Source organism: Acipenser ruthenus, chromosome 5, assembly GCF_902713425.1.
Source record: "Acipenser ruthenus chromosome 5, fAciRut3.2 maternal haplotype, whole genome shotgun sequence".
Classification (NCBI taxonomy): Eukaryota; Metazoa; Chordata; class Actinopteri; order Acipenseriformes; family Acipenseridae; genus Acipenser; species Acipenser ruthenus.
Genome location: NC_081193.1, coordinates 54592807 through 54618186, shown reverse-complemented (window position 1 = coordinate 54618186; position 25380 = coordinate 54592807). Strand labels below are relative to the sequence as shown.

Here is a 25380-nt window from a genome sequence, read left to right as displayed (position 1 = left end):
TATAAAAGCAAACTTTTTTTAGACACTGACACTTTTGGAGTTTTTAAAAAGCTGTTTTCCTCACCTTGTGTTTTTTTTTATTATCCCTTTGAGGTGAAAGCCACGTCACAGATTTCTCCATATATGGAAAATCGCTACACCAAAGCCATAATCTCACAGAAAATGCAGGATCAGTTCTGGCACTGATGCTGCATTTTGTTTTCTAAATTCACCATTTTACAAACAACAATATTGCCTGTTCAGCATCTGCAATTTGGCGGCTTACCCCCATTTACACAGAAAGCAGATATTCTCGCTTTAACATAATTTGCAAGTGTTCAGTACCGTGATCAAAACAATGATGCCTTTGGTACCTGCCGTGGTACACGTGATATTTTTCACTATACTTTCTTAATATCACAAAAGACTTTGAAAATATTGGAAGACATACAGAGAGAATTTAGTCATCCCTTGCTTTTTATTACGCCCAACACCGCATGTCATTAACTTTACTATTGTGGAATGAATACACATTAGCACAGTTCCATCATGTTGTGCATTTCTCTTTTGCTCCGATGGTCAAAAGCTCCCTTACTTCTTTTTCGGACCAATTACTGCCTGGGTCACTTGCCATTTTGTTGGATTTATTTCTTCAATCAACACGTGGCGGTATAGAAAATTGTGTTTCCCTTTCGGGGGAAAAAAAATCCACCTTGAACATGTCAGTGGCGGCATTGCAGTTTACACTGAGATAAAGCCGTTTCAGTACAGGCACAGAGCCGTCTCTGAACCACCTTGAAAGGTGGTTCAGTGCCGGCATAAAGTGTGACTGCTTTTTACCCGCATTTACCATTTACATAAAGTGATACCGCATCAGACACAACAATTTGCTTCTGTGTAAACATGCCTCAATTGTCCTAAAACTTGTCAACATTATTTAGCATAACTTATTGAAAATCTCAGATTCTGGGGATTCTGTCTGTTCATCCGTCCATCTGTACATCACACTGACATGTTTGCATATATCTGGAGAACTGATTAAACATTTCACTGCTAATTCTTATTTTACTATTTTGTAATACAGTGGTTCCCCTGCCATTCTACAGGCCCTGCGGCCCGCCGGGTCAAAAAAGACAGCCGCCGGGCCTACAAAATTGGAAAATTGCGCCGCCTCGCCTCCCCACAAGCACCACAGGCCCAACGGCCGGTTACATTTAACTAGTATAATATATATAGTGCACATGGGTTCCGTTTCATGAATCCAGGAAAATGGGCAAGTGTGCCAAAAAGCTGAACATTAATTTAGAAACCATTTTTTAAAAACATAACTACAAACTAATCCTAACTTTCCCGCCGCACGTCATATTTGTTGTCAGACTCTGAGACTGCGTACCGAAGTGCTGTGTTGGTGTTACTGGTTCCCGTGACATGGCAAATCTTTTACAAATCAGGTTTTCTACAACTAAGCAACCAATAAGCCAAAAGGAAAGTACTGAAATCAATAAATAATAAAGAAAGTATTATGGAAAAAAAAATGAAGACAAAGATTTCGAGTGGATGCTTCATCTGGCTTCGTTATGACAGTGAAAAAAAAGTAACATTCTGCCTTGTTTGGTGTAAGTTCCCAGAGTTGCAGATAAAACAACAGCTTTATTTGTTGTGAATACAACATTTCGTTTACATCCTATCCAGTCTCACAGTAAGATGTACCGATCGACACCCAGATACGCAATCGAATTGTCTAACTTTTTGATTTGGGATCCGATGTGTTCAGGTCAAAATTCACAATCTTTCCAGGACTCCTTGGTATCACTCAGCAAGACTGGCGCAGACTGGGAGAGGTTACACAAGCGACAACACTCTGAGAAGGATTGTTATTATTTTGTATTATGAATATTGTTTTAATAGTGTTTATTATTAGGAATAGGGATGGGAATTTCGAAGAGTTTCCTATTTGAATACACAGGGTGCAACATTTTTGTGTATTCGATTACCCGAACTCTGGTCCCTTATGCTACCAAGAATAAAAGGCAAATACGTGTGTAAAGCAGACAGCATAACAGTGTAAGCCGGTAAAGTTTAGCCGGGTTCACAAAGTCAAGACGAGATTTCTTCGTTCAATACCCTATTTCCTTAGGCACAAGTTTTTCCTTTTGTTTACTGAATTAAAATACAGAACTCAATGAGCAGCAACGTCACAGCGCGTATCTCTTACAATTAAAGCAACAGTAGCATAAGATGGCGCAAACCACCAAATAATAATTTTTGCTGTAGTGTACTCAGAATAAAATAACACCTATCCATATAGCAACCTAAATATTCTGCGTCTGTTTAATTCTAACAAATAATATTTATAAAATAATCTTAAGTGTAAATATTGTAACCTGGCCCAAACAATAGAAAATACATTCCAACATTACAATAATTTAACATTACTAATTACAACTAGCCATCAAGTACTGACATCAGATGAATCTAAGTCAAGTTACTTTGTTTATTCAATGACCTGTAAATAATTCAAAACAAGGATACCTGGTTGTACTTTTAATGGTCAGTGCAAATGTTGACGTTACTCCATCCATTCACAGAAAGTCAACAGTAGATGTTTTACATTGAACTGCAGTCCAGAGTTAAGAACTCCTTTCCAACTCCAAGTATCTTGCCTTTTCTTATTAGTCACTGCATTGTTCTGCTTAACATTTAGTATGTCTTTATATTCATCATAACGTTAAATTGCCTTTCTAATTTTGATGTTACCAAAGTTTGAATTACTTCTTTAAGCACTTGCTATATACATTATTTTATTTCAGTTCACGACTGGCTAGCAACAGCTGCAGAAGCTTCTGTGTACAGTCATTACAGTGGAACTCATGCAGGGATCTGTTAACATTAGCAAAAAACAAGTCAATAAAATTGGCAACATTTTCAAACAGAATACGATTACTGTAGAATGTTGCTATTACAAGCATTGCATAATTAAGTAGGGTCCTTATGTTTAATATTATCCAAGGCGACTTACAGAGACTAGGGTGTGTGAACTGTGCATCAGCTGCAGAGTCACTTACAATTACGTCTCACCCGAAAGACAGAGCACAAGGAGGTTAAGTGACTTGCTCAGGGTCACACAATGAGTCAGTGGCTGAGGTGGGATTTGAACCAGGGACCTCCTGTTTACAAGCCCTTTTCTTTAACCACTGGACCACACAGCCAATATGTAAGTAACAACTGGTTTAAGACTGATGCAAAACAGGTGCAAAAAATAACAGCAAACTTATCCCCCCCACACACCCCACCACGGGCCTATGTGATTTTCTAGGGGAAACACTGAATACTGTTGACTTTGTAACATTTTTGTGGGCAACTTCCAGTTTGTTTTTAATCAGTAAATGCACCTGTTGTCTTTTTTTTCTGGTGGTTTGACAAATCGTCTATCTGGTCATGAGCTTTTTCATCGTAGTGATAGATCTGATTTTACATTTACAGCGGCGATGTATGTTACTGACTTACTTGGGTTTTTTATGCGCCCATCCTAAGCAAATGTCAGAAAGAAAATACAATTGACTAGCAATAGTAACTGATACCTGGGCCCCAGATAACAAATGTACCTGTATGTTTTACCAGTACCTCTTTTCTCCAAGTACGTCTTTTCTCCAAGTACCAGGCCCACAAGGGCATTTTGTTGATTCTGTAAGCATGTTAAAATAACATTAAACAATGACAATTGCAAATCAGGCTTGAATCATTTAGGAAGAGGCTTATTCTTTAATCGAAAGCCTTCCACAGCTCTAATTATATCAGTTATAGACTGCTACTAATAGACTTATGCTTATTTTGATTACCTGACCATGTCTTAGATACTGTAGCACCAGTTAAAACTTAGAGTGTCTTTTAAAAAGAAGCTCGCCATGGTTTAATAATCCGACTCGTAATTTGAAATGTGAGGGTCATAAATTGGAACGTAGATGGAAGGAATCTAAACTGCATGTCCATTACTTTGCATGAAAAAGAAGCTGTCAGGTACAATATAGGAAGGCTCTGCTGTTGGCTAGATCATCATATTATTCTAATTTAATCGAAACCAATAAAAACAACCCTAGATTTAGATTTGCTTCCCTAGCTAAATTAGTAAATCCTCCCCCCAATACCTCCACCCTTAACACTTGCTCCTCTTACAGCTGCAATGAGTTCTTAAATTATTATTATTATTATTATTATTTTTTTATAAATTTAGTCGTTGCAAATTATTTTTATTATTTTCTCCCCAATTTGGAAATGGCCAATTATTTTTAGGCTCAGCTCACCGCTACCACCCCTCGCTGACTCGGGAGGGCGAAGACGAACACACGCTGTCCTCCGAAGCATGTGCCATCAGCCGACCGCTTTTTTTCACACTGCAGACTCACCATGCAGCCACCCAAGAGCTACAGCGTCGGAGGACAACGCAGCTCTCGGGCAGCTTACAGGCAAGCCCGCAGGCGCCTGGCCAGACTACAGGGGTCACTGGTGCGTGGTGAGCCGAGGACACCGTGGCTGACCTAACCCTCCCTTCCCTCAGGCAGCGCTCGGCCAATTGAGCTCTGCCCCTGGAAGCTTCCGTCCTCAGTTGGCAAAGGAATAGCCTGGACCCGAACTTGCGACGTCCAGACTATAGAGCGCATCCTGAACTCCACGTGGAGCGCCTTTACTGGATGCGTCACTTGGGAGCCCCATATCATAAATTATTTTCAAAATCAAATTCTAGACATCAGAAATCATATTCTACAGACACCTTCTATTATGTAGGATTCCTCCATAACTGTACCAATTAGACCTGTTAAGTACTTCCTAATAGTTTCACATCTCAACCATAAGCGGTTTTGGAGAACAAAACTTTTAAAAATTGGCCAAAAAATCCAATATGGCTGCCAAACCATGTGACCTATGACGTTCTTTTTCGCTCTGACATAACTTCTCATAGGCATCTACCAACCTATCAAGTTTTGTCACTTTCTGTACAACGGTGTTGATTTTACAGACATTTTTCTAAATTTGGTGGAATAATAATAATAAAAAATTGGCCAAAATTTGTGAAAAATCCAATATGACTGCCAAACCATATGACCTATGACCTTTGTTTTCGCTCCGACACAACTTTCCATAGGCCTCTACCACCCTAAAGAAGTACCGTGACTTTTCGTGCAACAGTGTTTATTTTACAGACATTTGAAAATGTTGGCGGAATTAAAAAAAAAAAAATAATAATAATAATCCTAACAATTACAATAGGGTTCCAGCAACTTCATTTACATATCAACCAGAACTTGGTAAAAAGTTGGTTTCTGACTCATTTTCAAGCTGTGGCAGGGATTATAAACTATCCCAATCCTGACCCTGATCCTAACTTTCCCACTAAGGGAAATGGGGAGGGGGAGGAGACCTCAATAAGGATTCTCTATAACTTAAGGATACATAACTTTAGGCCGAGAGATGAAAGTTTAGATTGTTCACTTCTCAAGCGCCAAAATTCAGCCAACAATATTTGTTCAACACAAGACTATTACTGTCATCCCTTGTTTGAAAACAGGTTTTTGCCTGTGGTAAAATGGTATTGTTGTCCAAGCAAGGTTGGTCAAATCAGGTCGTCGGGTTGTAAAATTCAATTTTAATATGGCAAGTAGATTTTGCTGTAAACTCGCCATGTTGATGACTAAGCATTACTGTACATACAACAGAACTTCGGCTCTATAATACAATTATTTCTGCTTCAAAACTGGCATAATCTGCACAGCCCCTTTTTCATTTTAGAGACCCAATCCTTTTGAACTTGTGGAACCAACCCCCTTTTCTTGTTTCCATAGTAACGCGGTAGAACAGTCGAAATTATCATTCCAAATTAATTCTGCTTTGTCTGCAGTTCAAAAGAGATGACAGTTGCCAACTGTGAAGAAACTAAAAAACTTTAGAAGGAAATAGGTATTTTTTCCCAACTTCAGATAGTAGCTTGACAACAAAGCATGAAGGGAGTGTTACTGTTTTTATTCTGCCCTATGGCCGAGATAGGGGATTTAAAATAATGGGACAGATTTTAAAGTGTTCATTGATAAGGCTATATTTTTTTCACAGTTATCATTTCGTGATTTCCGTGAAATGTACCCATTGCAGTGTAGTATGTAGTTCCCTGTGAAAACTCCCATTTCTGAAAGAATAGTGAAATACACATTTATCACTTAAAAATAAATACAGCAAATGTTTGCCTTATTGAGGCACTACCTGTTACACTGCATTTAGGAACCTGGCAGCTGGTGTAGTTTGTTTCTGGTAAATGATTCAACACGATTTCTTTAAAATGTCTTCAACCAAGAAGACACCAGCTGCATCAAAGATCGGAAATACTTCTGCTAAAGATTGCTCTGCCTGTTACAAGAAGGGGACCTTTCAAGTGTCTGTTGTTCTTACTTTTATTTATGCTTTTATTTTGTTTAATTCACTGATAGAGAAAATAGAATGTATTTAAAAAGTGGACATAAAAAATGAAATACTTTAAATATTTAGAAACATTTGTTGTATAATAATTAGAGAAAATGGTCGATTTTGAATGTGGCAATGTTATTTTTTCTGCTTGAATAAATATTATGTTTAATTGTGAATATCTTGAAATACCAATTTTGTAGACTGTGAAATAAGCCATTTTTAACTGCGAAGAAAATACAGCCCTAATTTTCCCAGATCAGAGGCAACTCGTTCTGGGGGCAGCATTATGATTGAAAAGCTGAGACGGCACAAGAACATGTGTTGCCGTTATAGGGAGAGAATGAATCCCAACCTGAGAGGGTGCTAGGCAAGGCTAGAAGTATCCCCAACAGGAGATGCACCGGTCACCGTAGGGGCGGAAGTTAGACTGGAAGTCGGCCATGTTTCTGTTGGGCAAATCTGTGGAGAACCCGGATTTCTTTACTGTGATCTAGGTTTGTCAAAAATACAGATACTTTGATACTACCGCGACACCAAATTTCAAAAACGGTTCTGAGCTTCATTAATTATGCATTTGGTAATACCGAAAAACAGAAAGTATCGGAGGACTCTGTACTTGTATAATGAAAATTGCGTGTTTGCGTCCTTCAGGAGTGCTGTGTGGAAATATTTTGTTTATGAAGCGAATGAGCAGGGCAAAGCAAAAGATCCATCCAAGTCCATATGCAAACGGTGCTTTAGACGGTACAAACTAAAGGAGGCAACACCTCAAATTTAGCGAAGCATTTGGCGGACAGGCACCCTGACCTCTTCAAATAATTCAGACAGGTTAGCGACAGCGTAGATTATTGAATGAATGCATCACATATATAAGTTAAAAATACATGTCCTCAATGAAAACGATGGGGAAATGTGAAATTAAGAAAGCAAGCTAGCTAACTTGGCGCTAATGTGTACGGTGTTGTGCTGTATGTTGGAGTGATAGATAGTATTGGTATGCCTTCACATTAATGTTACAAATAACGACTGTAGTTATCTGTCAGTGTATCAAACACACTTCACAGATTGCTCTCTGAGGTTAGTCTAGCTTTATTGCGGTCACCCCCGGGCTCGGCCTTCTACGACGTAGTACACGAGAGTGGTATATCATAGGCGCATATGGCTGTCACTCTTGGAAAGGGGAGGACTGTGGCTTTCTAATTATACCAAATATGGGCATCTTCGTCGGTGAGAATCTGACTGACTGCTTCACGCTGTGTGAGAGAGCACTGGATGGCAGACGTGCAGGATAGCAAAGAAAACATTGCCAAACAAAATAAAAAATAAGATTGCGTTTCCCTTGTTTTTGATCATTTTCTTCTTTTATATATTTTGCATTTCTTGCGTTTTCTATAGTTTTGTTATAAATGGCTGTAACTTTTGTTCTGGTGTTCCAATTTTAATGCTTTCATTTTAGACATGTTCCCAAGACCTTGAAGTTTGATTGTAAAATACATTCTTTTCTACTCAGAGCACTGAAAAAAATATTTATTGACAACAAGTGTTCTTTTTTTCTAAAAAGCGTATTTTATTTTCATCCTGCCATTCGTTAGTTTTTTGTTTATTATTATTTATTTCTTAGCAGACGCCCTTATCCAGAGCGTCTTACAATTGTTACAAGTTATCATTATTTTTTACATACAGTTACCCGTTTATACAGTTGGGTTTTTACTGGAGCAATCTAGGTAAAGTACCTTGTTCAAGGGTACAGCAGCAGTGTCCACCACCTGGGATTGAACCCACGACCCCCCGGTCAAGAGTCCAGAGCCCTAATCACTACTCCACACTGCTGCCCTATGTTTCTTTACTAAATTTAGTGGGTATCAAATCAAACAATGGATTTTTTTAATTTTCTGAATCCCCAGTTTGTGCTGATTTATTCCACATATGGTACTTACATGAAACCCCTGTAGTCACAGTTATACGCACAAACATAATAACAGTAAAAACTTTGAGAACTTTTCTCCGTCAATAATGTACAGAGCACTCACCTGAATCACTTAATAAAAATCTCCAATTCATCCACTTTGTAGTTTTACTTCATCCTCTTTATTTCACTACCAAAAACAAGCTGAACTATTAAAGGGCCAGTCAATTAATTATAGTCCTACACAAAAAAAAAATTCTTAAGTGATAATATGCAAATTATATTTACTGCACCTGCACCGTTTGACCTAGAGTCAAGATTGTTTACCTTTATTAAAGGAATGTTCTCTTATTTTGCGTGTTCAGATGTTTTTTTTTATTTTTGCCGTGGTATTGAAGAGGTATCGAGTATCATGAAACTGAACTGGTATCGTATCTAAGTTCAAAATTCTGGTATGGTGACAACCCTAGTATGATCAGCTGTGTATGCAGCGATTGGACTGGAGGCTGTGACACACTGATCACAGGGAGGAGTCTGGTAGTATTTAGGGAGCAGTTTTCTGAATACTTCCTCTTGTTTGGTGCTTGGTACGTAACAAGCCGGAAGCCGTTTTGTTTATTTCTTGTACACAGACGGCAGCGGGAGCCCTTGGAGCTGGAGTTGAAACTCTCGGACAATCACTGCAGGTGGAAACAAGAGGCACTTCACCATACCCTATCTCGTCACACATGTCTGGACCCGCACTTATTTGTTTTGCGTACCTGTTGGTATGGACTCTTTGTTTATGTATATAACATTGTAAAATAACTTGCCTCAAATATTAAAAGGCCCTGCGGGTTAAAAATACCATTTGAGACTCGTTTTGTTTGGACTGCACCTGCACCACATCATCCTCCACATCCTGACAGTTGCTTACTTGCCATTTTTGGAGTTAAAGCAAAAATAAAGAAATGTGTTCACTTCCCTGGAATTTCTATATGGTTATCTTCCGTGGCATTTGATTAATATAGTTCTATTTCCTGGCATTTTATAGAGTGTTCCCTGGCATAAAAGTTCACTTGACCACCAGGTTTTGAAAGCTAGTGGCCAAATGGCCACCAGCATACAAAGTGATTTGTCCTACCCTGTGTCCAAGTATGTAATGTTAAAATAATTGTACTGGTATGGTTTGGATTGGTTAAGTGGGACTTACTGTAATATTTATCTATAATATATTCAGAAGTTACTGGAAGAATGGGATGTACAGCTGTAAATGGATACAAAGATGTTTCAGTACAGATTCTGTTCAATCTTGTCCAGTGACTTGAATCGCGTAGATAAAAAAAAGGCACTATTTCACTAGAACTTCTCGGCTAGTGAAATATGCTTCATTCCTTTACAGGGTTTTCAATTCGTTTTGAAGTATGTTGCACTTACAAAGTAGTAGGGGGGGTACCCATGTCATCGAGGCGCATAGAGGCGAGGGGGGTGCATTCTGGCACGTTTTTGCATGGATTAAGCATGTGCTAGACTAGTATTGGTCTGCTTGTAGTGTCTGACAAAGTACTCAGTTCATGCAATGAAAGAGCATTATTGTAATAATAAATCAAAAACAATATTTGTAACAATTTGTGAATTTAACAAAGACAAGACTTAAATACAATTCAGTTTCTCCATCTTTTTTTGTGGACCTGGCGTAACAGTAGGGTGGTAAAACGTAATTTTAGATTTTATCCAAAAAAAAAAAGATCAAATCAATTTTTATTATCGGTTTTCATGTAACTTAAACATATCTGAAATTAACACATACAGAAATACTTTTTAAATGTGTAAAAAAATATATATATATAGCTTCTTTATATGGTTTTAATCTTGGAATTTTTTATTTTACGCCTCTGCCGACTTTGAGCTTTTGTAATTTATTATTATTATTTGTTTATTTAGCAGACGCCTTTATCCAAGGCGACTTACAGAGACTAGGGTGTGTGAACTATGCATCAGCTGCAGAGTCACTTACAATTACGTCTCACCCGAAAGACGGAGCACAAGGAGGTTAAGTGACTTGCTCAGGGTCACACAATGGGTTAGTGGCTGAGGTGGGATTTGAACCGGGGACCTCCTGGTTACAAGCCTGTTTCTTTAACCACTGGACCACACATGTTTGTACTAAATCAATAACAAATTATTATTACGATTGATATGACAGGTTTCATTGTCTTTTGCGATATGTAGTGACTTTAGAACTTTGTAAACATTAAAATTAAAACTAGTCAAACATACTTCAATATTGTAAGACAGATGTGTAGTGGACTGTGACAAGCAGGCTCTAGTGGTTACGTCAGACCAGAAAGGAGTACACAGACAGACGGTGGTGATCAAACTGAGTCGCGGCAGTGCTCAGCTTTTTAATAAACAAATAAAATAAAAGGTAGACCAAAACAGAACACGGTACTTTAAGCCAAAATAAATAGATGAACAAAACGATAAAACAGATTCAATTACTAATTAATTATTCACTTGAATCCCAGCACGTGAATTAATTATGTGCAACCTCGTGCTCACATATTAATTACTTTAAATGCACGTGAAGTGATGTGCAATCATTGTGCCTAAATACAATTATACATTTTAAATAACTCGTGCTGCACACACCCATTTATATCCTGTGCAGCCATCTCTATACACCAACATTAACACACGACACGCAACATATAATACAGAAATGCACACGGGCGGGACACATTGCCACATGGACAAAGTTGTATTAAAAAATATATTTATTGATGATGATTACAAGGATAATCTTACATCGATTTCAAACTGCTACATTCACGATTTGCACACACTGTCCTCATAGGAGATAATGAGATTACGCTCTGTTCCGCCTACTCTAGTAACAAACCTACTGACGTAACAATGTTGGACACAAATGTAGAATATGCAGAGTTAAACAGATGCTAAATTTACCAAACTTACCCAGTTCCGTCCTGGTACCATACCGACCCAGTGCTACAGTCAACGAACCGATACAGCTGTGAGTCTGTTGGGATAGGTCTCTACCAACTTTGCACACCTAGATTTGGCAATATTTGACCATTCTTCTTTACAAAACTGTTCAAGCTCTGTCAAGTTCCTTGGGGAGCGTTGATGCACAACAATCTTCAAGTCATGCCACAAATTTTCAATTGGATTTAGGTCGGAGCTCTGACTGGGCCACTCAAGGACATTTACCTTTTTGTTCCTTAGCCGCTCCAGTGTAGCTTTGGCTGTGTGCTTTGGGTTGTTGTCATGCTGAAAGGTGAACTTCTGTCCCAGTTTCAGCTTTCTTGCAGAGGGCAGCAGGTTTTCCTCAAGGACTTCTCTGTACTTTGCTCCATTCATTTTCCCTTTTATCCTGACAAGTGTCCCAGTCCTTGCCGATGAGAAACATCCTCATAACATGATGCTGCCACCACCATGCTTCACAGTAGGGATGGTATTATTTGGGTGATGCGCTGTGTTGGGTTTGCGCCAAACATAACGCTTTGCATTTAGGCCCAAAAGTTCAATTTTAGTTTCATCAGACCACAAAACTTTTTACCACATGGCTACAGAATCTCCTGAGTGTTTTTTTGCATACAGGCCAGATTTGTGGAGTGCTTGGGATATTGTTGTCACATGCCCACTTTGACCAGTCTTGGCCATAAAAGCCTATAGCTCTTGCAAAGTTGCCATTGGCCTCTTGGTAGGCTCTCTGATCAGTCTCCTTCTTGCTCGGTCCATCCAGTTTGTAGGGATGACCTGATCTAGGCAGGGTCTTGGTGGTGCCATTCACCTTCCACTTCTTAATAATCATCTTGAACGTGCTCCAAGGGATATTCAAGGCCTTTTGATATTTTTTATACCCATCCCCTGATCTGTGCCTTTCAACAACTTTGTCCCAGAATTCTTTTGAAAGCGCCTTGGTGGTGAAAGCGCCATAGTTGAGTCTTTGCTTTGAAATGCACTACCCAGCAGAGGGAACCTACAGGAACTGCTGAATTTATCCTGAAATCATGTGAATCATTAAAATTTAACACAGGTGGAGGCCACTTAACTTGGTGTGTGATTTTGAAGGCGATTTGGTTACACCTGAGCTAATTTAGGATTGCTATTACAAGGGGGGTGGACACTTATCCAACCAAGCTATTTCAGTTTTTATTTTTAATTAATTTTCTACAAATTTCTAGAATATTTTTTTCACTTGGAAGTTGTGGGGTAGGATGTGTAGATAAATGAACAAAAATATATATAATTTGTATTTAGTTATTTCGTTTTTTCAGATGTATGTGAAATAGTGGACAGCTAAGCATCCAAAAGAAATTAAATTGCAGCTGTTAAAGAAATGGCTTGAAAACCCTCTGCTGTATTGATATTTTTTTGTGAATTGCCTAAATGATCCAAACACAGTGGAATGCAAACTGTGAAAGTGTCTCTTTACATATTTCTGCAGTACTTGATGTAAGTTCACATTATTATTATTATTATTATTATTATTATTATTATTATTATTATTATTATTATTATTATTGTTATTATTGGGGACAAAATGTTGTGCACCCATTTCTTCCCTGAACATTAGGTAAATCCTAGAACACTTTGCTGCCTTTTTAGACAGCTCCTCTTCCGCCTTTTTTTTTTAAACGTTTTTGAGTTAGCATGGAGCTCACAGACGGAAACATCACGCAGTGACTCTGCCAGTGAACAGGTGTGATTTGAAAATTCCTGGAGGCATGGTCATATTGAGCTCACTCTAACAGTGTCCCTCCCTCTGTTTGCACTTCAATAACCAGTGATACAATACGTCTGTCTCGTGGCTTGGTGCTGGGAGGTGCACAGTAAAAAAAAATGGCAACAATAATACATTGATAATGAGTCATTTTTTTGCAGGACGAGATTACACAGAAATCAATTGAATTGTGACTGTACGGGTCAGCTGACGCTGAGCAAGTTTGTGAATGGGTAACTTTTAACAGGCAACTTTTGCCGTAAGCTTTTTTTAAATTTGAGAGGCATTGCGGAAATTGGCTTGGGCACTGAGGCAATTGCTGCTGATACTGTCGGTTATTTTGCGCCCTGCCTGTGGCAGTACTGTCCTACAATTACTAAATGATACTGTGATCATTCCACTGTGTTATGTTAGTGAACCAAAGCTAAGTTTGAAAACTGAGAGTTAGCAAATGCCTATCGTTAAAGTGAACTGCAGCTACTAATCCTTTCCAATTACTGATATCTTAAAATTGAAGGGCCATATAAGAACAATAAATATTGTAACTTATTTTTAGAAGGCCTTCTTGTTGTTCTCCAAGTTTCTGCAGTGACATTGTAGATGCTATAATGAGTTACTGTAAATGAGATACTGTTTTAGCAGACATGTATTTGAATTGAAAGTAAAAGTAGAAATACAAAACTGTGTGGCATTCTTCTTTGTGAACATGCTAAGTGATGAATGCCAATTCACAAACCATCAATCTACCAAGGTAGCAAATCTGCAAATTTAATACCAGCTGAAATTTGCCATGACACAATGGCTATAAAAAAGGTAGACAGGATTCAGAAATTGCATTGATTTGCCATGGCGTTACTCATCACCACAGCTGCTTGTCTCAGGTAAGATTGGCCTCTAACGTACCATGAGATAGCTACTATTTTTTTGGCTTGCAAGTTCGATTGCTAGAAATAGCAACAGTACAATACAGTGTATACTACATGATTATTGATTTGTACCGAGATCTGGTGGTATTGTGTTACACTGTATTACAGTATACTGCAGTTTTTATAGACCAAGGCTGACTGAGAAATATGTCTGTGCACTGTTTTTGTAAAGATGTTTTCATATACTAAAGTAAAAATAATGCATTTGTTTGTGTGTGTATAATGTACCAAATATTTAAAAACTTTAGCCTCATGAAAAACAATTTTCATCACAAAGATAAACTTGAACAAATGTTACAGTGCCTATTGGCACCAAGTATTGGAGTCTGAACCCTTATTTATTTTTAACGTTTGGCCTGCTGTCCTTCTTCGATTCATTTTCTGCCATCAACTAACAAAGGTTCAGCTGATATCCCAGCATGCCTTTCTTCTTAAAGGAGACAGCCTCTATACATGACATAACTCCCCCAATATCTCATAACAAAAGGAATACACTTTATTTTTTTGTACGTATGTATAATTGTTATATACTATGTATCATCTTACGATAATAATCGAAAATAATCTTAATATTTAATGAAAGTAGCCAGCAGAAATATAGTTTGACGATGGATCGCACTGGTTGCTGGCTTATTTTGAAAACCCTGCCTTGGATATAAGACCAGGTACTATACCACAAATATAACAATTCTTAGAAGGTTATATATCCACCAGTTATCACAGAACTGCTTGGGGACCTGCAGATGAACAGTACCTGAACTGTATGAGCACAATAGAGGGCTGTATATTTGTTTAGGCCACTTAAAAAGCAAAAAAAAAATCAAGAGCAATGCATTATATTAATTTTGGCACTTTAAAGTTTATTAATTAAAAATAAATGTAAATACATTGGAATAAATCGGTATTTAAGCTGCATAATATTCAGTCCAAGACACAAAATCTCCCTGATGATCTTAACATGCTTCAGCTATGTGCCAATGTCTGAACCAAATTTTCAGGAATATTTATGGTGATAAAATGTACAAACTTAACCCTTTGCGGTCCTATGTCGGACCTGGTCCGACATCGCAATTTTCCCTTTCCGGTCCAATGTCGGACCCTGTCCGACATCATCAAAAAGATGCAAAAAACAGTTCTCTAGTCGTTTTATCTCCGGAAAATCCGAGAAAACCATTCAATGGCCGAGTGAGACCGATGGGAGCCGAGAGAAGCCGAAAAAAAAGGGCGTATCTCATGAATACTGATAGGCCCGGCATCACATACATAACACAGACATAAACAAACAAGACAGTCATACTTGCCCCTGGCATCAGATAGGGGTGGTCATAAGGAAACAAGCTGGCTGATACTGCATCAGCGCTCAAAGAATATCACAGACATTTGCAGAGCTTTTTTTAGATGTTATAGTAATAAAATAACGACTTGGATCGCATTATTGAGGAGTTTGGTGGTAAAACGAGTGATCAAGAGATGATTTATCGGTATGTACTATTACTAAGAGTTATTTGAAAAATATAGCGAACGAGGGGTGGGACGGGGCTGGAGATGCAGTACTGAGTGTCCTGTTGATATGCAGTGCCTTTTAAACCTTTTACTGTGAAAAAAATACTTTTAAACAGTGCATGTAAAATAAACTACGCGTGTGAAAATAAATTGGACCTGACATGCCTGAGACGCACTGAATAAATGGACCGCTAAGGGTTAAAACTCATAAATGGTCCTCCAAGGATAGTCATCCATTCAGATGTCACTTCAGAGTTGGGTTTCAAATATTTAAATGAACAGTTATGTTATCTCCTTCTCCTACAGTAAATACATAGATGATATCAATTTTGTTTGGGGAGGAAGGTGGCGCAGTGTTTCAAAATGAAGAGGTGGACTTGCTTGTTCAGATCTAAAGTACTGGTACTTGGATTTTCTGCTTACAGCCTTCAGATTGATTCAAAATCTGCTTAGAAAGGTGTTCAGAGTCCGAGGTTTTCTTTGCGATGGCGCTCAGGTGCCCAGGTTTATTCTACACTTTAACAAAAATATACACACACTTCATTACTGAAAATAAAGATGGTGCTTCACACAGGTTTCATAGGACCCTGTGGCAAATTGGTGATTGATTACAGGTGCCGTGTAGTGCAGAGTGGATACAAGCACACGCAGACAATGATTTTTCAGATGCAAGGGTGTTTATTGATTTATTAAACAATGTCCAGAGCCTTATGGCGAACACCTGTAAATAATGAATGTTGGAAGTGATACAACGGCGTGTATCACTTTGTTTGTAATCCTCGGGTTTGACCTGAAACCAAATAACAAAAAGTCCAAGTTCTTTCCTCACCCACACACAAAACACAGTTACTTAGCGTGTGAAAAGACAAAGTGCTGGTGTCCCGGTTTGTTGCTGGCCTGCGGTTGCAGCTCCGGATAGTGTTAATAGTCTTAAAATGACACAAACAGAACAATGTTACAAGACAGACTAACAAATACAACACTCACGGTTCTCCCAATTGCAGGGTTTCCTTTTGGTTCTTTCTCTAACCATTCACAAAGGAACAGATCACTTATGCTATGTCCCCTATTTATATCCTCGCTCATGACCCTTAGGTTAACGAGCGCATCCGCTCCTCCAATCCTCTGATGCCACGGCGTTTACCATCTGGGTCATTTGAGTTTGGGTATCGTAGCTCCGCCCCTTTCCTAAATGACCGTCTTCCACCTGCCCTAAATAATAAATTATCATGCCATTTAGTTAAGGGTACTCTGTTCCTTTTACAAAGTGCCCTCACAGGTCGAGAGGGAGATCTAACACCAAGAATCATTCTATCTGTCACAGAACCAAAACAAAAATAAAACACTTTCAAAACCCTATTAAAATAAGATTGCCTCTCCCATGCGGAATGTGCTGTCCACTTTGGGTGGAGTCCTGCTCCAGGAACACTACCTGGCTATTATAAACCAACTAATGCTGGGGGAGATGCATTCCTTTAACCCTTTGCAGTCCATTTATTAAGTGTGTGTCAGGCGCGTCAGGTCCAATTTATTTTCACACGCACAGTTAATTTTAGATGCACTGTTTAACCCTTTGCGGTCCATTTATTAATCGCACGTCAGGTCTAATTAATTTTCACACGCGCAGTTAATTTTAGACGCGCTGTTTAAAAGTATTTTTTTCCACAGTCAAACGGGTTTAAATGGCCCTGCATATCAACAAAGCACTCACTAGGCATCTCCAGCCCCGCCCCACCCTTTCGTTTGCTATAGCGTTCACCTATGTAAGAAATAAATAATAATAATAATAATAGTCGTACATACCGATCGATCATCTCCGGATCACTCGTTTTATCACCAAACTCCTCAATAATGCGATCCAAGTCATTATTTTATTACTATAACATCTCAAAAAAGCTCTGCAAATGTCCGGGTTTTCTGTGCGTTGATTCAGTCAGCCAACTTGTTTACTTCAGACCGCCCCCGTTATCTGATACCTGATACCATGTATGACTATTCATGAGATACGCCTTATTTTTTTTTTTTTTTTTTCGACTTGTCTCGGCTCCTGTCGCTCCCACTCGGTAATTGAATGGTTTTCTCGGCTTTTTCCGGAGAAAAAACGACTAGACACCTGTTTATTGCGTTGCTATAATGATGTCGGACCCAGTCCGACAAAGGACCTGTGAGGAATAATTGCAATGTCGGACCCAGTCCCACAATGGACCGCAAAGGGTTAAAAGTATTTTTTTCCACAGTCAAATGGGTTTAAAAGGACCTGCATATCAACAAAGCACAACTCTGCAAATTTCCGTCATATTCTCTGAGCGCTGATGCAGTATCAGCCAGCTTGTTTCCTTATGACCGCCCCTATCTGATGCCAGGGGCAAGTATGACTATTCATGAGATACGCCCTTTTTTTTTTTTTTTTTTTTGGCTTGTCTCGGCTCCTGTTGCTCCCACTCGGCCATTGAATGGTTTTCTCGACTTTTTCCGGAGAAAAAACGACTAGAAACCCGTTTTTTTCGTTTTTTTTGATGATGTTGGACCGCAAAGGGTTAACACTAGAAGGACCGAAGATGTAACGAACAGAGAAACAGTCAGATGTATTTTTTTTTTTTTTATTGAGTACGTGTGGCAATGTGCTCTGCCCCTGTGTGCATTTGTTTGTTATATGTTGTATGTAGTGTGTAAATGTTGGTGTATAGATATTGCTGCACGGGATATAAATGGCTGTGTGTAGCACAAGTTATTTAAATGTATAATTCTATTTAGGCACAGGGATTGCACTTCACTTCACATGCATTTAAAGTGCTTCATAATATGTGAACACAGGGTTTTCACAGATTAGTTCACGTGCTGGGATTCAAGTGAATATTCATTGGTAATTCATTGGTAATTGAATCCCAGCACAATTGTATATATAGATGCACATCTCATTCACTCGGGGTTGTGTGTTCGTGAGTGGAGAAAGAGGAGAAACGTAAAAAGTAAATAACAAATGCTACTCGTACGCGAGGACTCGCACGATACTTGTTTGGTTCGTCCACTTTGTTTGTTTGTCTGTCTGTGTATTTACTTTGGCCAACGCGCCGTTTTTGTTTGTTCAGTGTTTTCTGTTTTGTTCAGCCTTTTCATTTGCAATAAACCGGCTCAAGCAAGCGCATTTACCATTTCAGCCGTCCTGTCTGTGTTGTTCATTTCATCCATCCTGTCTGTGTTGTTCATTTCATCCATCCTGTCTGTGTTGTTCATTTCCTCGTTCTGATGTCACGACTCAGCCAGACTGTCACATATGGTGTAAGAAATGGGATGACAGCGGCCCCAAGCGTCAGACCAGGGAAAGTGCGTTATTTTATTTTTTGTTGAGGTGTCCTTTTGGGAAAGAAAAAAAAAAGGATTACAAATATTGTTTTGGGGAAAATAAATAAATAAATAAATAAATAAATTTCAAAAAATAAGGAAATGGAAGGCTGGAGAGACGACTGCCAAGACCTGGAGGACCTCCTCGGGGGCCTCGAGGACCAAGGCTGGTGCCTTACCTGTGGGGTCTATGTACACATGGTGGTGATCTGCCCCTTCCAAGGTGAGGAGGAGGAACAGGCCCAGGAGAGGAAGGTAGGGAGAAGGAGTAGGAAGAGAAGGGGGAGAAGACAGCTGCAACAGCAGGAGGAGGTCGGGGATGACGGCTGGGAGGATGAGGATTCCAGTCGTCCTACGTCTGAGTGGGAGGAGCCTGAGCGTCCAGCACCCAGATGGGGGGACCGTGGGAATCCAAGCCCGAGAGGCTGCTGTCCCCATCTCCACCAGCAGAGGAGGAATGCCTGCTGTCCCCGTCTCCACCAGCAGAGGAAGAATGCCTGCTGTCCCCGTCTCCACCAGCAGAGGAAGAATGCCAGCTGTCCCTGTCTCCACCAGCAGAGGAAGAATGCCTGCTGTCCCCGTCTCCACTAGCAGAGGAGGCACCTCCACCACCAGGAGCAGAGCAGCAGGAGTTGCCTCTGCCTCCGCCACCTCCACCAGCAGAGGGTGAATACCATTATTTTACAAATCAAAACAAGAAAATGTAAGTAAATAAACATCTGAACAGACATCGGTTTACAACATACATATTTATAAAACTGAAACAATGGCAATACATTTTCAACAACAATTGTTTATTATCAGATGCGCAAAAGCAACTGAACAAGGTAGATAAATAAACTTAGAAGAAAACGTTTTACAGAAGTGCACAGCACAAGAAGTTATAAAAAAAGTCGAATTTCTTTTTCTTTCTTTCTTTTTTTTCAACAAAAGGGTATTCCTTTACCTTGAGTCTAAGGCTGTTCACAATCAACACAGATAAGGCACTTCTCCACGTCGCCTTTCTGCACAGGGCACAGCTGTTCGAAGTTTTATTTTTATTGCACTTGCCAACCTGGCATTGGTGTCTCTTGCGGCTCTCAGTGGGGTTGCCAGCTTCAGCTGTGTGTACACGCTTGGCAGTCTCCCTTTGTTCCAAATGCTTCTTGCGAAGTTCCTGTGCTAACTGTAAATTATATTATCTCCTTGGTAAATTTTTCTCCATGCATTCTTTGTAAAGTACCCAGGAGTTAATGGCTGCTAGGTCCAATACATTGTAAAACACCTGAACAGACCACTGTCGGGAGCTAGCTTTCACAGAATACTTCCGTGCCATCTGATCCAAACCATATTTTGTTGCGTTGTAAAACTCCACGGTCTCTGGTATTTATTTTCACTAGTCCTGATGCTAATTGACTGACCAAAACAGCGCAGCTGGCAAGCAGGCATCAGCCTTCAAAAGGCTGATTGAAAACAATAGACTGTCAGTCATTCACTCAGGCAGAGTAGAGACTAATCTGATTACAGCTAAACACATTGCGGACTGGTAAATAAAAATAATAAAGTAGAATACCGTTCTGTATAATCAAAATACAATAGTTTTTTGAGTGGCCGTCAATGTTACTGGTCCCGGGGCTTTTAGGTATAATGTAATATATCTCCTTTATTTATGTACTCCCGTGTTTCATGCTTCATGTGAGAAGCCCCATATGTGTTACACGACTGGAAAAAATTACATTTTAAAACCAAAAAACGCCAAAATGACCGCCTTGGGGCTTCTAGTGTTAATTCAAATTAACAACCTCTCATCCCTGATGATCCATTGCCAGAAGCAGCCTGAGAATGCGGAAATCAAAGCACTGAATACATTGCATTATTACACTGTTTGTTAGCTAGCTCCAGTTCCTCCCTTTGACAATAAAACTTTATTTACATTCAAAACAATAATAAAAGAACACAAACCATGTGAATCGATTCTGTCCCACTAAGAGCTGAATTTACTGTTTAAGCCATAATCAAATGTGCATTGATTTGATTAAACAGTAATTGGTTGATTGGTTTCCACCAGTACTGCATTTAATAGAGGGGATCATATCTTACAGGATTGGACAGGTTCTACTGTATCTTTGTTCTGTGAAAATAACTTGCAGTAGGGATTTAAACTATGATAAAATACATTTTAAAGTTCAAACTTTAATATCGTGGTAATGTTTGTAAGCCATCATTAACAGGCCTCAACTAGAGTGCTGTTACTTTTTTTTATGGTGCACTACGACATAAATGTATGCAAGACTAGATGTGTACACAACATTTATGTGTATATGGAAAAGAGTTACCATTGAATAAATAACTTTATACTGCACACAGCTTCTGTATAAACACTACAGCTGACTTCTATATATACAGTATCTTTGACTGGTTAAATGTTTATGAAAAACTCCTAAACTATTAACATCCCTACTGTAACTAACTCGCAGGCATTCCTGCAGTTAGTTACAGTTCGAACATCTATGACTGTCCTCCTTGTTTGCGCCAGATCTCCTGTTTGTACTTTGGTTATACTCCTTCAGATATCAGCTTTCTGGCATGAACCACAACAATGATCACTGACCTTCTCCTGCGACGATTAAAGCTTGGATGTCTTTTTAGCACACTCTAAGTCATGAGCCAAGCTTGCATGAATGTGCAAGTCCATCACCTCCACACAAACCTACTGATAATATCTAATAAACAATTTCAGCAATCAACTTCATATTGTCATATTTTGCTAATTTATTTAGCTGTTGTCACAACCTTATCAAAACCTTCCAACCCAGAAACCGTTTGAGGTAGTGACTTCATACTGTAATTGCAATGTGTTGCTGTCCATGACATTGACCTCTGACCTAATATGACTGCAATATTGAGGTAATGTAACTTTAGCCCTTCCGTTGCCACGTTGATTAAACCTTTGGATATTTTTTGTTTAAAATATACTGTATGTATTTTTTTAACTTCTTTCCTTTTCAAATTGTATTATATTTAGATTTGTTGGTTATTTTTATTTTATTTGTTGTTTAAAAAGGAAGACATCACAAAAAAGCATTATATTGGAAACACTAATTAGCAAGTTAGTCTTCTTAAAGTCTAACCACAAAAGCGGCAAATATTTCTTGTGACTTTAGTGTACAAACAATAATGTACAATGGTCATTGTGACACGCCACTATTTTTGTTTTATATATAATAACAATTTGACCACGCCACTATTGTTGTTTTATATATAATAACAATTTGAAAGAATAAATTCTAAATTGGTCCAAGACCTGTTTTTTGGCAATACAAACATGTTTTTAATATTTTATTATTTTGAGTGTATATCTTGTTTAAGTAGCTGAGTTTGGATTGAAAACCAGGCTTTCCAGGTTCCAGGGCTGTAACGCTGACCTGTGTGCCACACCCCCTGAATACTGTCGGGTTTTTTCTGTATCCTCTCAGAGCTAACTCTTGTGACACAGATGAGTTGGCAGTGGCTGGTGAGTTCTTGATTTCCACTACACTTTATAAACATAGAAAGATAAACCATTCAAAATTCACCAGCCACTAAAGCTGTGCATCAAGGTGTGTGTCTGGTTTTCAGGAGCCGATGGTGTCAGCCATGTATCCATAGGCAGTCCACTTGGAATTTGGACCTATCAGCTCCAGTGGTTAAAGATTGAATTTGATATTGGAATATAGTTTTACAGACTGTTTTCATGGTGCTGCAGATAGAAACATGGCAACATTTGTGGTTTTCATGCTAAAGGTAAATACTGTAAATATTTTGTCTGATTTTTAGTTGCTGGCGAACATCGCTATCTACATGTGTGCCATCTCAGTGGGGGTCATGTCGTATTACATGGCAGACAGGAAGCACCGCAAAGCGTTTCTGGAAGCACGGCAGTCACTGGAAGTCAAGCTGAACCTGGAAGAGCAGAGCCAGCAACAGGTAAGAAAAACAACCTACTTGTTTATGCTGTTTTGAGTCCTCCTTTATGTTTATTTTATTTATTAAAGTATTTTCAGACCAGGTTAGACCCTTGAGATGAAACATCTCATTTCAACGGTGCCCCAGATGCCCACAGGCAGGTTTTAATTTACATTCATAATTCATTCGTACATTAAACATATGCTAAAACCATACACCATTAGCTAAACAGGGTGTAAAAGAATTACAGAATTTGTTGAAATGTTGCAGTGACAAATCTTTAAAAGCAAGGAGAATAACACTTGCCCTTATTTCAGCAGAAAGGTTATTCCAGCGTAATGGAGCAAAATAGGCAAAGGAACACTTTCCAATGGACGTCCCACCAGATGGAATGTAGAAGTTAAGGCTAGTTGTTGAACGTAATGAATAAGGGGGAATATAGCAGAAAAATCACTACCATTAAGCACAGACCAGTTTTATACAGGTATCCTCTGTATGATTTAACCTCCCTTTTTTCTTTATCAAAACATGATGGGATGGACAGTGAGAAGCGCATCATTCTTCCTAGTCTGTAGGGGTGCAACAATTGATCGATGCGTCTGTCCTTAAATTTCGATTACATATTGGTGAATTGATGCATCAAATTAGAACCCAGTTTGAAGTCTCCTGTTGCCGGTTTGCATTAAAACCTCGAGTGCGCTTCTTTTAGTGCTAGTACGGTAGATTAGCGCGTTGCTAGGACACACACTTTAGGTCTCTACATTCGTGTTGGACAAGTCAAATCAGAAGTAGGCCTATTGCATTCACGTTTTCTTGATTTAAAAATTAAGGCGATACTTTTTTTTTAATCTATTAAATCCACCAATTACCTTTCTTTTGTTTCAAAGCATGTTGTGTTTGGATTATATGGCAATATTATATAAAAAGAAGCTGAATTTACAATATAAAGTTGTGCCTTTTTGTTTAACTATTATGCACAATGGTGTTTTTAGTTATTCTGATCTGCTGTTAAAAAAAAAACAAAAAAAAAACAACAACTAATGTTTGTTCTTTATTTTGAAAATGCATCGATTGTCGTTGATAAATGTCTATACAATAATCGAATACTTTTACTATGCAGTTAACTCAGAACTTCCTAAACTGTACATAAATGCTGTTGTGTTAAATGTAGTAATTGTCCAGTCCTGTCGCAGAAGGGACACAATTACTGGGTAGTTGAATCCCTCAGGGAGGGTTGCACTTGGCGTAGGTGAATGTAGAGGAGCATACGCTTTTCTGAACGTGGACATGATTAAATTAAATCATACTTAATGACTTAGAACATCCAGAGCTGTAAGATTACAGATTACCCGTAAGTGTTACGGGTTTTCACAATTTTTCACAGATCTTATGGCCGTAAAACAGAAACCTTGCAGGTTTTAAGCATCAGCGTTCAATTTTTTTTAATTATTGAGGCAAAGTCATCTTAGGTGCGTTTTCTGGATCTGCTTGTAAGCACACAAGAATCTCACGTTAAATGAGATTTAAGTATGAAGCACGAAATCAAAGTTTCTGGAAGTTGTTCTGTAACCATATAGAAAATCGGAACCCGAAGATGGCTTAAAACATCTACCAAAAAAAACAACAACACCGAAGCAATATACCATAAGATATTTACCACAGTGGACTGAATTTTACCCAGGAATTGTGGCTCCTTCCCCTCTTGTGAAGAGTACACTTTGTGCCTTTTATGCAATCACAGTATGAATGTTGCTGCCAGTGGTCTTAGATCTGAAAGATCACTTTATTAAAAAAAGTATTTTTTTTAAAGCAAATGCACACCCCAATAAATCAATGTTTTGAAGACAAGCCTGTTTGCAGTGGTATAAGAAAAATGAAAGTAAAATCCATTAATAAAAAATGTAGTTTCTGAATTTGCCTTTAAATATTCAGAACTATAAACACCCTGCACAGATGCTAGAAGGCTACAAAATATATTAAATTAAATGTAACTGAGCATTGTGTTATGTTATACTTTTTTTTTTTAAAGCCCTGTTACTTTTTGCATATGTTTTGTAACTTACTATACTGTGTTTATATTACTATTGTATAAACTACTCCTTTATGTTGCATTGGATTAAGGCATCAGGCAAATACATAAATGATAATAAAACATAATGTTGGTGTTGATTAATCAATACATTAATGTTTGTTGTATGGAAACGTATTTCAGATGCATTTGGAATATTTAGTCAAGTATGACCATTTGTATTTAGTTTTGGTAGTGGAAGTATTCAGATTTGCATTTAGTTTTTCAATAAAAAGCAAACATAGATTTGAATGTTAATCTATTAAACAGTTTTAATGTTAATTTCTTAAACAGTTTGCTAATTAGTTACAGCAGAAATAATTAATTGAAACTGATTTTCCAGTCATATGGCTTTTTCTTAAGGGTTTTGAATGAATCTTATGGGTTTCAAAAGTAAAATATATAGATGACCATCAAAATGAGTTGACAGGTATGAACATCTTAACCCTTTTGCGGTCCATTTATTCAGAGCGTCTCAGGCGCGTCGGGTCCAATTTATTTTCACACGCGCAGTTTATTTTAGAACGCTGTTTAAAAGTATTTTCACAGTAAAACA

The 25380-nt window shown here is 38.4% G+C and overlaps 1 protein-coding gene across 2 annotated transcripts in view; it reads left to right on the top strand.

The window, feature by feature from the left end:
* Positions 1 to 25380, top strand: part of adcy3a (adenylate cyclase 3a) — a 184128-nt gene that overhangs the window by 3703 nt on the left and 155045 nt on the right. For both annotated transcript variants that reach the window (XM_034004901.3, XM_034004900.3), the window contains exon 2: positions 22628 to 22777. In XM_034004901.3, the coding sequence (XP_033860792.1) occupies positions 22628 to 22777 (150 nt within the window). The remainder of the gene's footprint in view (positions 1 to 22627; positions 22778 to 25380) is intronic.